General features: G+C 40.5%; 2 protein-coding genes across 2 annotated transcripts in view; one reads left to right on the top strand and one right to left on the bottom strand.

Moving 5' to 3' along the window:
* Nucleotides 1-1,062: 1,062 nt before the first annotated feature.
* On the bottom strand, nucleotides 1,063-6,840 carry slc6a19b (solute carrier family 6 member 19b). Its single transcript, XM_071516043.1, has 12 exons — nucleotides 6,630-6,840; nucleotides 5,429-5,569; nucleotides 5,203-5,340; nucleotides 4,935-5,116; nucleotides 4,742-4,852; nucleotides 3,218-3,330; nucleotides 2,959-3,087; nucleotides 2,674-2,830; nucleotides 2,318-2,522; nucleotides 2,067-2,226; nucleotides 1,302-1,464; nucleotides 1,063-1,203 (listed from the first exon to the last, which is right to left on the bottom strand). The coding sequence occupies exons 1-12, from the start codon at nucleotides 6,826-6,828 to the stop codon at nucleotides 1,063-1,065; spliced, it is 1,839 nt and encodes a 612-aa protein (XP_071372144.1). The 5' UTR covers nucleotides 6,829-6,840.
* A 1,148-nt stretch (nucleotides 6,841-7,988) lies between these two features.
* The window catches only part of fhod3b (formin homology 2 domain containing 3b), a 90,379-nt gene continuing 85,558 nt past the window's right edge, over nucleotides 7,989-12,809 (top strand). Inside the window, exon 1 of the mRNA XM_071516050.1 lies at nucleotides 7,989-8,153. Coding sequence (XP_071372151.1) covers nucleotides 7,989-8,153 — 165 coding nt within the window. The remainder of the gene's footprint in view (nucleotides 8,154-12,809) is intronic.

Raw genomic sequence — 12,809 nt, forward strand, 5'->3', positions numbered from 1 at the left:
AAACTTGACCAAGTTTGACCAAGATTAGGCTCATCACAGACACACTTATTGGATTCATACACACACCAGAATGTGTGAAGATTGACAGTGGATGCCACAATTTTATGGAGATCAAACATGAGGAGGCAAAAAACAAATGTCACAAGATGGAGAAGTATGGAGAAGTACACCACATGTTTAAAACACATTGCACAAAAATATGCAGAGTGATTTGTATCCCAACATTTGAAAAAAAATTGAAAATTGATATGTAAATCTACACTACCAGTCAAAAGTTTGGACACACCACAGTTTTCTTTATTTTTTACTATTTTTCACATTTTAGAATAATAGTAAAGACATCAAAACTATGAAAGAACACAAATGGAATTATGCAATGACCAAAAACGTGTTAAACAAGATTCTTTAAATTAGCCACCCTTTACCTTGATGGAGAGGCAAAGGCTTTGGAAAGAAATTCACACATACAGTAGGCATCAACTTCACTATTTATATTTGTCTAAGAAACAAATTTCAAGCATTTAAGCTAAGCCTTTAGATCAAAATGGCTTTACGGTAATGAAAAACATAGTCAGGTGTGTCCAAACTTTTGAGTATCATGATTTATGTGTATCATGATTTATACATAAAGATTAACATTGTAAAAAAATATATTTAAAATATTTTCACACAAATATGTCCATTTGCATAGCTTAACCATATTCACTGTCCCATTTGTATTTGTTGTAAATTTAAGAAAGTGATCATGCATGAAGCTGCTTCACTCTTGTCCGGTCCTGTGAGCACAGAAGACCAGGCAAATCAATAACAGCAGAGTGATACTAATGCCTAACACCTTCTAGTACTAGAAAACAAAAACCTGCTTCAAAGTTTTGTAATAGTGTAGACCTTGATATCAATCATGCTGCACCTCTCTGCAGATACTAAAAGTATGTAAATGACAAAGATGTGTTAACTTCTGCAAAGATTTGGGAACGTTTTCTGAAGATCATTAGGTGAAGGATTTGCAGGGCTCACTGCACATTTGAGACAGTGTACAGATCTTCTAGATGCGACTTTTCTTCATCTGCCACTCTTCTTCATCTTTAAACATTTATAGACAGCAACTAAAGGTACAGCAATACTGGGTATCCCTGCCAATATAAAGATGACCACATAGATCCAGACTGGATATGGCTTTTCCTCCAATCTAGGGAATTTCTCCTGCAAAGACACAGAGTGAAATAGTACACTTTTAATGACAGACCAATATCCATGATCTCTAAAGAGATTATCTCAAATGAATTCATAAACTACCATACCGATTCAGGATCCCAAGCTTTGTAAAAGAGCTTCTCAGAAACTTTAGTGATGAAATAAAAGACCAAGATGAAAAACATTATGAGTGGGCTGACTACTCTCCATGACACCTGCCAGAAGAAGTTGGGCTTGTGTCCAATCATGAACGTGATGTCATCATTGAACCTAGGGAGACAATGACACACATGAAGTGCATTATCAACACAGTGTGGACAAAATAACGGCGATACTAACAAAGAGGCTTCCCTTAATGAAGATGTTTCTATAATAGTGTGGGATGCTTTTGATACTATGGCATAGTTATGGGTACTCTCTGTTTTAAATGGTAGTGAAAACCATTAGTGTTTGAGATGCTGATACAGAAACTCCTATATGTTCAAAATGATTATAATGCATTTGGTTATTGAGGGGTTATGTTCCTGGTATGTAGCTAACATCATTATCAGTGGTTTAAACCACTGGGTGATCACTCCTGCATTGTTTATATGGCATCCTATGGCATCATTATATTGGCATCCTAGAAGACATTGCCCCCCTCAGGAAAGTGGTTAACATTTGCACAGGCCTCTTAAGAATGATTGAAGGATGATTGATTCAGATCTGGAAATGCAACCCACAACAGTGCAGAACCACTAGAACTATACATATATTGAAGGCATGCTGGCATTTCCATTATAATGTGCACATCCCTGTATGTGATACATTATGGTTACAGGGAATCTGTACTAGCATATAGTTCACAACATTATTTTGTATTTCTTCATTACCTGTCTATCCCATATATGTACACAACAGAGACCATCTCACAGAATGCAACAATCAACAGGGGGATGGATCCTCCATAGATGTCAAAGAGTGAAAGCCAATAGTTTCCTGAGCCTTGGACAAATATCAGCCCCACCAGACAGCAGAACACACATGTTACACCTGTAACAGAATGAAGAACAACTCTGATAGCAACAAAGGAAATGGACTAGAAATGCTTTAAGATGGAAAATGAGAGAAGGCATGGAGTTACCAGTGACAGCCTCTTCCGGCCATCCCTTAGGGAAGACTTTGAGGTCTTGTAGCGGTACTAAAATTCCCTCAATGTTACCAAACATGGACGACAGGCCAAGAGAGAAGAGCATTATGAAGAAGAGGACAGCCCACAGAGGTGAGATGGGCATCTTGGTGATAGCTTCTGTGAAGACAATGAAGGCTAGACCAGTTCCTTCAACTCCCTAGGCCAAAACAAAGCACAATATTACAGCAAAGCATCACCAACATTACTTTAAAGTAAACTTATTTTAATTTGCCAATAAAAAACAATAGGAAAGTTGATGTGTTTTGCAGCATAAATTCACATCTTACACAGAACTGACAAAATATTACCTCACTGAGGAAAGTGTTCAAGTCACAGGTTTGCAGATCCAGCTCCTGAATTACCTCAGGATATGTTTCATTGAAACGTTGAACAACGTGATCGTAGTTGCTGTCAGTGATGTTACCCTCAGGAAGATCAAACGCATTCAGTAATGCTAAGATGTTTCTAAAAGCAAAAGTAAGGTAAAAAAAAAAAAGAAAAAAAAAAGAGAAGTGTATCATATTGCTTGTGTTGCTGAAAAAACCTGGAGGGGCTCTTAGAATGCATAATCAGGCTCAAAAGGCATCCTGTACCTGCCAAGACAGCTGTCAAATCGCTCTGTGGCTCTGAAGCCAATGATGGTGTAAATGACTGTAGCAGCAAAGACAGAGGTGATGCCATTGATGACAGAGATGATCACTGCATCCTGTTCACAGTTGTTACTGAAGGAAAAAAGTTGTTTTAATTTAATCTCAGATATTTATAACATGAAAAGCTAATTGTGTAAGACAATACAGTGTGTACACCTGTAAGCCTAAATGATGTAGGGGTTGAACAAAATTACAGACTTACTGCACAGAGTTGTAGCTGGAGAAAGAAATGAGACCGCCAAAAGCCAGAGAGAAGGAATAGAAAACTTGAGCACCTGCATCCAGCCACGTTGATGGCTTTGCCAACTCTGACAACTAGGAGAATAAGTATTAGTAATTATTGATTAATTGGTAATTGCCCTGTATGAGATACAGAGTACTTTAATGAAAGATTAGGGTTAATGTCTCTATGCAGTGGAACCAAAATATCTAGGCGTTTGGATCCCAATACCTATGTATTTACTGTATTAATTTAGTACATAGTTAACTGGCAGGTGATGCCCAAATGGATAGAAATGTGGTTATTCTAAATGTATATATAATAATGAAAGTAAAAAAAACATTGTAATGATTTTATTATGGTGAATGATTTTATTACAACGATATGATCCCATAGCATTGTCTTACTGCACATTGCTGAAAAAAACAATATAACGGCTGCAATTAGTAAAGAGAGAAAAAATTGTAATTGATATCTCAAACACTGAGTGTACAGTTGATCAAAATGTCAAGCTGTAAATGTTCCAATGAATTGACAGTGTCAAATGTTTGACATAGATTGATCTTGGTCTTCATTAAACTAATGAATAGTACCGTCAATACTCTCAAGATGATTGTAAAGCTGTGATGATATTATTAGAGTTCTTAAACCTTTCAGTCATAGGCTGCAGTATTACTTTTCCCTTTAGTTCTTTTGTCCTGAAGAACACTATCACATGTGTTTGGCTCAATAGGTAATCTGCCTCTCAAACTGAAGATTGCGGGTTGAAATTCAGACCTGTCGTTTTCAAAGTCATAAACTGCCAAGAACAATAGTCATATTTTCCAATAGAAAGCCACTTGAAAAACTTGAAAATGATTTACCTCACACTTCTTTAAAATGACTAACAATTACAAGGTCAGTGGTTCAAAGTCTGGTTACAGTTTGTCCATCACACTTCATGCATAAAATAAACACATTCAGTCTGCCCAGCAGTAACGTGTCTGGGATTGAATAGGTTGTCATGGGAAATAATATGTTGAATCTGTATTCAGATTATATGGTATTAGACTTTGGCTACTTGATACATTTTTATCTAAAGACGTTAAATTCATATCATTGACTGTGCTAAACCAAATGTCATAAATGGCAACTGACTTTTACGTTGTGCTTTTTTCTTCTGCTTCATCTTTGCACTTGAACCCCTACTATCGTGGTATGTGGCTATATTATCCATTTAAATCTGCCAATGTCCTTCATTTTAGAAAACTATTATTATTACATATTATATATAATAACAATTATTAGAAAACTAATAACTGACATTCTGTCTTGTTTTGTGACCCATACATAGGGTTCGCCTGCTCTTGGTGTCAAAATGTATTCTGACCTTTTTTTTCTCTCTCTCAAGGTGTGCAATAGTAGTATGTCAAAGTACAATTTGGACATTTCATGCATTCTGATTGGATGTTATCTGAGATAACAGCATTGTGATCTATAAAAGGAAAGAAAAAACATACAACTTACATCTGGAGTGAAGAGAAACTTCACTCCATTTAAAGAGCCCTTGAGGGTCAATCCTCTGATCAGAAATATGGTTAGCACCACATAGGGAAGGGTTGAAGTCACATACACAGCCTTGGGAAAAAAAAATAATTTGTTTAGCTGAATTTAAATGTTTAATATTACTGTTGACACAATGAGAAAGAATATGCTGTACCTTCCCAGTGGTCTCAATGCCTCGAATGATGCAGACATAAAGCACACACCAGGCACAAACGTGACATAACAATATCCGCCACTGTAGCCCACCGTCCTCCTCAATCCCTGGGGTTGTGTTCAGGGTCTCTCTGTACCAGAAATAATCCACGGGGGAGCTCCTCTCACACTCAGAGACTAGGCCTGACAGAATTTAATAACAGTATGTGTCACTTAGCAGGCATTGTGAGTTCAATTCCGATCTGCACAAATACTAATTGTAGTACTACCTGTTAAACTGGCATTCAAGGGACACTGGCTCCACGGCAGAGACTCTTGAAATGAGTTGAAGAAGTACCACAAAATCCAGGCAATGATAGTGTTGTAGTAGAGACTGATCATGAGAGATACACACATGGATGCAATACCTGCCAATTAATGTTGAAAAAAAAAGTGTGTCTTTCAAAGCACTTAAGAACTGGTTATGACAAATTTTCTGGGAAAAAGGTCGCTTACCAATGCCAGTCAAATAAGGATGAATTGTAGACCAGACTCCCAAACTGCCTTTTCTTAAACGTTGACCAATAGCAAACTCTAGATGGAGAAGCGGGATTCCCTCAAGAACCAGCAGGATCAGAAAGGGTATCATGAATGCACCTGAAAGCCAAAGAAAGAAGCTGTCCATGACGTCATCATACTGTACACAAACAATATCTCTTTATTTTTTATATGATTCAATACATCCCATACTATTCATGAAATGTAGCCATAAATAGAAAAGCTGAGGAGAAATAATTGTGAATAAGGGTGTCTGTCGCTATGTTGTTTTTTGTTTGTACTTTAAAACTACAGCACAGACAAGTTTCCCTAAGGGGACAATTAAAGTATGTCTTGTCTTGTCTTGTCTTGTCTTGTCTTGTCTTGTCTTGTCTTGTCTTATTAATAAAAGACATTATATTCGAGGGAAAACGCAAGTGAACTCCACCTTTTAAGATGCATGTGAGCAGAAAAGATAAAATCAAAAGCATTGGATGCAGTTAGGTTTATAGTGCAGTCAGCAGGTGTGAAACCTCTTGTCTTGTTAACAACTCTAACGAGGGTATAGTTAGGACTGGGGCAGTGGTCTTGAGATGTTGGTCATTAACTAGTTAACTAGCAGAAGAATGTCCACTATTGTCCAGACTTGACCATACCTGGTGATCCAGAAGATCTCCAGACTACGGGCGGTCAGTGGTCAAGCAGTTAATGACAGTTAGACATTAAATGATCCTGGGGATTGATTTAGAGTTTTTTTTGTGAATTTAGTAGGAGTTACTAGATATCATCTAAGTACAAAATATTTGTACTCTATGAGACAAACATCATAGTCGGAGAACATTTTTGGCCAGAGCACTTTTACTTTTCCCACAAAAATGAAATGGTGCACTAGAAAAAAACAACAAATTATCTCTACTCTATGAGACTAACTTTGTAGCCAGAGAACATTGTTGGCCAGAGAACTTTTACTTTTTCCACAAAAATGAAAAGATGCAGAATCAAGAACTTAAATGCTAATAACCCTTTCTTTTTTGTTTTACATAGCTAATGATCCTGCACTCCTCTGACCAATGGTGGGTCTAGAGTGGGCGTGATTCGGTTTGAATTATTATGCTGTGCTGTGTTAGTGAAAATGCCCAAAAAGGGAATAACTGAAGATGATCATTAAAGCATCACTTGCCTCCTCCATGGCTCTGACACAGATAGGGGAAGCGCCAGACGTTTCCCAGCCCCACACAAAAACCCACGCAGGTCAGCATGTACTGGGCCTTGTTGTCCCATTTTGGTCTGTCTCCAGCCTCTTCCTTCTCCAGCTTCTCCAGCTGCTGATGGGACAGTATCCTGGCCTCCAGGCCCGGATTGGGGAGTTGTAGCTTCATGATCCGTCGGACACTGTGGTATTGTTTGATACAATGGTGCACTGTACAGTGGCGGAGTGAATTGTGGTTCACACTCCAGGAGAGCCTACGTGCCAGAAACCTCTGTAATAGATTGACTAAGCTGTGGTGTCAAGGAGCATCAACACACATGACAATTATTTGTGTCTTATCTGATGGGGAAAGGTCAATGCACAGAAGTTGCTGTTCTTGTGAACATGGGAACATTTTTATAGGATTTATTGTCTTGTAACTTCTTTCAAAAATCAGCAATAACTGTTTTCACTACACATACAAATGGGATAAGGATAAGGCTACTAGATCTATCTATCTGTCTGTCTGTCTGTCTGTCTATCTATCTATCTATCTATCTGTCTGTCTGTCTGTTTTCCTGTCTGTCTGCTGTCTGTCTGTCTGTCTCTCTCTCTCTCTGTCTGAGAGATCTATCTATCTATCTATCTGTCTGTCTGTTTTCCTGTCTGTCTGCTGTCTGTCTGTCTGTCTCTCTCTCTCTCTGTCTGAGAGATCTATCTATCTATCTATCTATCTATCTATCTATCTATCTATCTATCTATCTATCTATCTGTCTGTCTGTCTGCCCGCCTGCCTGTCTGTCTGTCGGTCTGCTTCAACTGCAGAGCGTTTTGCGTGCTTCTCACATTCACCACTGGATGCCGCCATTGCGCCTGTAATACGAGGCCAGTCCGCCGGCTGGAGTCTGGCTGCCTCGCCACTGACTGGCAGAGTTTCTCCTGGAGGAGGGAGCCGCTTTCCCATCGTTTCCACTGACCAGGCGCCAAGTGTAGCAGCAGTCCCGTCCGCAGTCTGTCTCAGCACCTTCACCGCCCGCAATGCCCTTGGATACTGCCGCCCCGCTCATCTCAACACAACTCCGATACTCTTTAGAGTAAAACAAACATACCCCACAACGAGGTATCCTGGATCTTTACTCTCTGTTTTCATTGCCTTGAATCCTCTGCGCCTGCATGAAGCGAATGGAGAAGGTCCAAGGATAACAGAGGGTGCAGGACTTGCTACTGCAGAGGAGCTGCCGGTGGGTCGCTGTGGCCCGGCTGCCGGGGGGCTGCGCGTCATATTAAGGGGCTTCGTGGCGCATCTACTTTATTTGACAGACATCTGAAATCGTCTTGCATGGATACATCATGGCTACGCTTGTATGCAGGGTACAGTTCCTAGATGATACTGATCCATTCAACAGCACCAATTTCCCCGAGCCCACCAGGCCACCTCACTACACTTTCAGGGAAGATATTCCTCTGATAAATCAGATTGCTGGAGTCCACAGGCTGCTGAAAGCCCCACAGAAGGTATGCAGTGCTTTTTATCTGATGATTGGACACAGGCTGTTTAGCAGCTATGATATTTGTGGCATCAATTCTTTAAAATAGTGAAGAGACTTGCAGTTTTGTAGATCTGCCTAGTGAATACACTCACAAAATGATAAACTAATTTGCTGACATGATGCTGTAGGGTTGCTACCACCAGTGAAGCAGTTTGCTGATGTGGGATGCTGACAAAGCATCAACATGCAGTCAAACAGTTACTGCACGCAGGGTGTTAGCATAGTATTCAGTGTGACATTATGGAATGTTGGGCAGCTTAAGTTCATAGTGGAGTGGACAGAAAGCTTTAGGCACCCATGCTTTGGCTGAGGGGAGGAGGCAGGCATCTGTTAATGTTTACCACAACCACAACAGTGAACCCTTTTCAGTTTAACCTGCTTTTCTTACTTTGGACCAACTAGCCTAATCTTGGGAAGATCTTTCAAAAACGTCAGAGTTGCTGTGCCCAAGAGAAGTAATATGGTCATGTGGCTGGAACAAACAAACAAGCTAAGTTAAAACATAAAGTTAGCTCATGGAATAATTTCCATATGTAATGCGAGTGATTATGTGACTCTCCAATTTGTAATGGAGTTCTTCTTGTCCTTATGGAGGAGCTGGCTATTGCTTGTTAGGATGTGACATCATGAATGAACGCTGTGACATCATGAATTATTGCACTCTATGCATTTTATTTATCTTTTGACTTATTCTTCTCAGCATTTTTGAAAACCTTTATTTCTCCAGGGAAGCTTTGCTTTGCATGTCTACTCCTTTCAGTAACTCCCTTCTCCACACATTCAGTGTGGAGAAGGGAGTTTGTGGTTTAAGTGTCTTGGTTTAAGTGTCTTGCTCAAGGGTTGGTCAGTTGTTGAGGGAGGGTAGAGCGTTATTCACTTTCAACCACCCAGATTTTCCCACATCTGAGGATTTGAATTAGTAACCATCCAGTCTCAAGACAGGTTCTCTAACCTTTAAGCCACTGTCATCCCCCAGTCAGATAAATCCATGTGTATCCATCCTGTTCTAACATACTTTTCTATAGTATTGCAATTTGACATGTGACCTTTGGCCTCTTCTGTCATTTCCCTAGTCATCAGCACAATACATTGTACTGCACCTCAGTATTGTTGTGTTTGGTCAGCATCATGTCGAGCTTCATTTGAACCTGCTGTAGCTGTTTGAGGAGGTGGTACAGTACACATTGTTTTGGTTGCAAAAGTTGGCCATCCCAAGATCCACAACTCCATTGCCGGTTTTAAACAGCTCAAAATAACTGAACTTTCCTCTTCAGTGTGGTATGATTGCAGTGTTTCAGCTTCCCCATAGAAAGCCAGTGACAAATAATTTAAACCTGTAACCAATTTTCTGTTTCTGAGGACTACACCTCTTGAGATATACTGTAGCCGGTTTTGTCCTTCTGATGAAACCACGTGCATCCAAACACATTTTCAAAAGGCCTCATCTACTGACCTTGGAATTTAAACAGAGTAAAGGGGCCAGTGAGCTTGAATGTGAGGTTGAGTCTTTATTGAGCAGTCATCTTAGTCTGGTTGGGGAGTCACGCAAATAGAAAGTTAATTTGGGTCTTTCTTCATTCTGTCAGATCAATGGTACTCCATCTTGTTTGAGTAGAGCTGGTAAGATAAGTCACGGAAGCCTCAGGATGCTGTGGATCACCACAAGCCTGGCTCTCATTCTCCAGCCCACTCAGTCTGACCAGCATGATGGGATGGGAACGCTTTCCACTGTTTGAGAGGGGAGAGGAAAGCGGGCAGAAATCAAAACACAAACAAAGACTTGATGTACTTTGCACAGTCGATTGGTCTCAGTTTAGCAGTAGGCCAGTTGGACCACAAACTAGACAGGGAGGGAGTACCAGCGGAAGGTTCTGCAGTGCCTGGGTAGTGAGCTACAGTCACATGGGCATTAGTGGTTAGCAATAACTCGAGGGAGCAGCCGCTGTTGTGCTTTTCATAAAAGAAACAGTCAGATGCCACAGGACTGCGTCTGAGGGAAACACCACATTTGGGCAGTGAATTCACCTATTCACACCCACATATGTGGTTGAAGTTTGAAGAAGTGGCTTTGGTATGACACTGACTGTCATTACCTTTGGCAACGAACCTGTTGCCTTCCAGCTCTGTCTCTGTGGATGTCTTAGGATGTGCAGGTCAGCCTGGTATAAATAGCCTGGTGCTAACACATGGTGCCGAGGGAGCCAACACAGCTAGCATGTGCTGTCCCTGGGCTGTTCCTGTCAGTTTCAGCCTGCAGTCTCTAGAGGGGAGGTGTGTGTGTGGGGGTGGGTGTGTGCGTACATGCGTGTGTGTGTTGGGGTGATGGGGATGGGCACCTGGGCAATGTTGCTGTACAAAGTCAAACAGCAGTAACTACTTTTTGTGCATTTTAAATGTCAAAGGTCATGACCAGGCTTTAGATTTTGTAGCAACAAAAATTCTACCCTGCATGCTATTAAAGGATGTACTATCCACTTCTGTAGCAGGACAGCAGATAAATGCTGAGTCTACTCACTACTCATGCAGTTACTTACTTTGTAGGGTAGTATGGACTCTCTCATGGTTGGCAGCTGTACAATTAATAGAAAAAAAAATCTAAGTGCGATATTGACTGGTGCAATATTATGAATTACAGTTATAAGAAGCAGGGGGAAAGTGTTCCAAACAGCCTGCTAATAAAAGCTATTGTTAACTAATCAAATTTCTCACAGGTGAGAAAACCTCTCATCATATTCCAAGAGAGACAATACTAACCATTAGCAACCCCCAACCTCTGCCGGCAAAAGATCTTGTGGAAAACGCCATGCCACAATGTATCACAGTGCAAATATTTATTGTAGTATTAAACAAAAAATAGCAATATGATAGATGTTTTACAATATTGTACAAGCTTATCAGAAAAATACAAACAATTCTTTGTACCAGAACATTTTTGATAGAGACAGGTATCTTTATCACTACAGTGTACAGCTCAGCACCTCATCTATAAATGGGCCTCTATCTTGCTTCTAGATGGAAAGTATGACTCGTCACTACCTGACTCAGCTTTTCAATTCTGTAATGAATAATTCATTGTCCTTTTCAGACGACTGCGTGTCCATGCTGAAAAGGCATGATGCACAGAATCTGCCAAAGTTTTTCGCAAATCTGCTGTCTCTGTCAACACAATTCAGCACAAGTTTAGACCTTCAAATGCATTCTCTTCTATCAATGCTTTGTAGTTCTGTGGCTTGGTGGCCTTGAGGCCTTGCATCAGTTTGCAAAGCAAAATCCAAGGAAGGGAAAATGTGGGAAGGGAAAAAGTCTTGGAGAATGGATTCTCACTTTACCAATTTCAGTTTTTTGGGCTGGTTGTTTTCCTGCATTTTTTTTTCTGGAGAAATTACAGAGTCCCATAATGAGAAGTTATGTTAAATGCTGTAAAATACAGGTTCCTCCTTCATTCCTGTCAAAGCTCTTTTGAGTTCTTTTACACATTGTTATGTAGAGTTGAGGTTTTGCCGGCCTCTTCTGTATTTCAGATTGTTGTCTCAGCACAGGGCTCCATTCAGCAGAACTGCTGGCGATCCTTGTACAGACTCATCCTTTGCATGCTTGACAGGAGCTGAAGATTACTGTTGTGGTTTGTCTCTCATGCATCAAGTGTATTTTAATGAGTGTGCTAATTCACATGCCTTCAGAGAAAGACCACAAATACCATCCACAATACACTGTTATCAAATGCACTTTAAACTATCAAGGAGGCTTAGTCTATCACTGTATTTGATTTAGAGTACAGTCAATGCAGTTTATAGACAGAAATGTGCAAGGTTTGACACTATAGACTTAGGCTATAGGCATTTGCACTAACTCTTGTACAAGACAATGCAACTCATGTATATGCTACCTCACTCCAAATTTCTTTCTTCTGTAGAGTACAAAGAAATTTGGAGTGAGATAGCAGTTTTAAATTGGAAATTGCATGGTGTTTATTTTTAGTCCTGACTGCCTTAACTGCCTCTCTGGTCAGTGGACCACGGTATTGTGGTCGAAGGGAGAGGCCAGACCTCAGTGTGTGAGCAGAGCACTTGTGGTTACTTCTCTGGACTTGGCCATCACAGGGCCACCGCGGGTTCAAGTCCTGGGCGGGGGACAGCTAAGGAAGCCACCGCTACTGATAATCTGGTCGCACTGTTCCTGGATTAAGGGCCATTTCTGTGGATCGCCCTGGCCTGGTTATATAGGGCTGGAGCTGTAATCAGTAATCCATCTTGATTATATAATGAGAACCAAAAGAGACACAGGCTGGAGGATGGATGGTTGGATGTATGGATGAACAGATTGATGTATGGATGCGTGGATGGGTTGATAGATTGATGGATAGATTTGTGTCGTTCACACTGAGTTACCGGCTTGATTTGGTCTGGCAAAGGTCTGGTCTGGGAGTCCCAACCTTGTGTGGGGAAATGCATTTCTTGGCTCCACAGTGGACTAATTACTGGGTACAGCTGCAACTTCAGGCGCATGCTTTTTGTCTATTTCAGGTTGTGATACAGAGCATAAAGCAGTAAAGAATCTTGGTGAAAGAGAACAAACACTTTTCTGCTCCTTTTGCCCAATCCATAAAACAAGTGTACTTAAA

The sequence above is a fragment of the Centroberyx affinis genome, unplaced genomic scaffold (genome assembly GCF_046629955.1).
Source record: "Centroberyx affinis isolate AG114_WGS23_722 - 3 ecotype Tasmania unplaced genomic scaffold, CSIRO-AGI_Caff_v1 ptg000392l_1, whole genome shotgun sequence".
NCBI lineage: Eukaryota > Metazoa > Chordata > Actinopteri > Beryciformes > Berycidae > Centroberyx > Centroberyx affinis.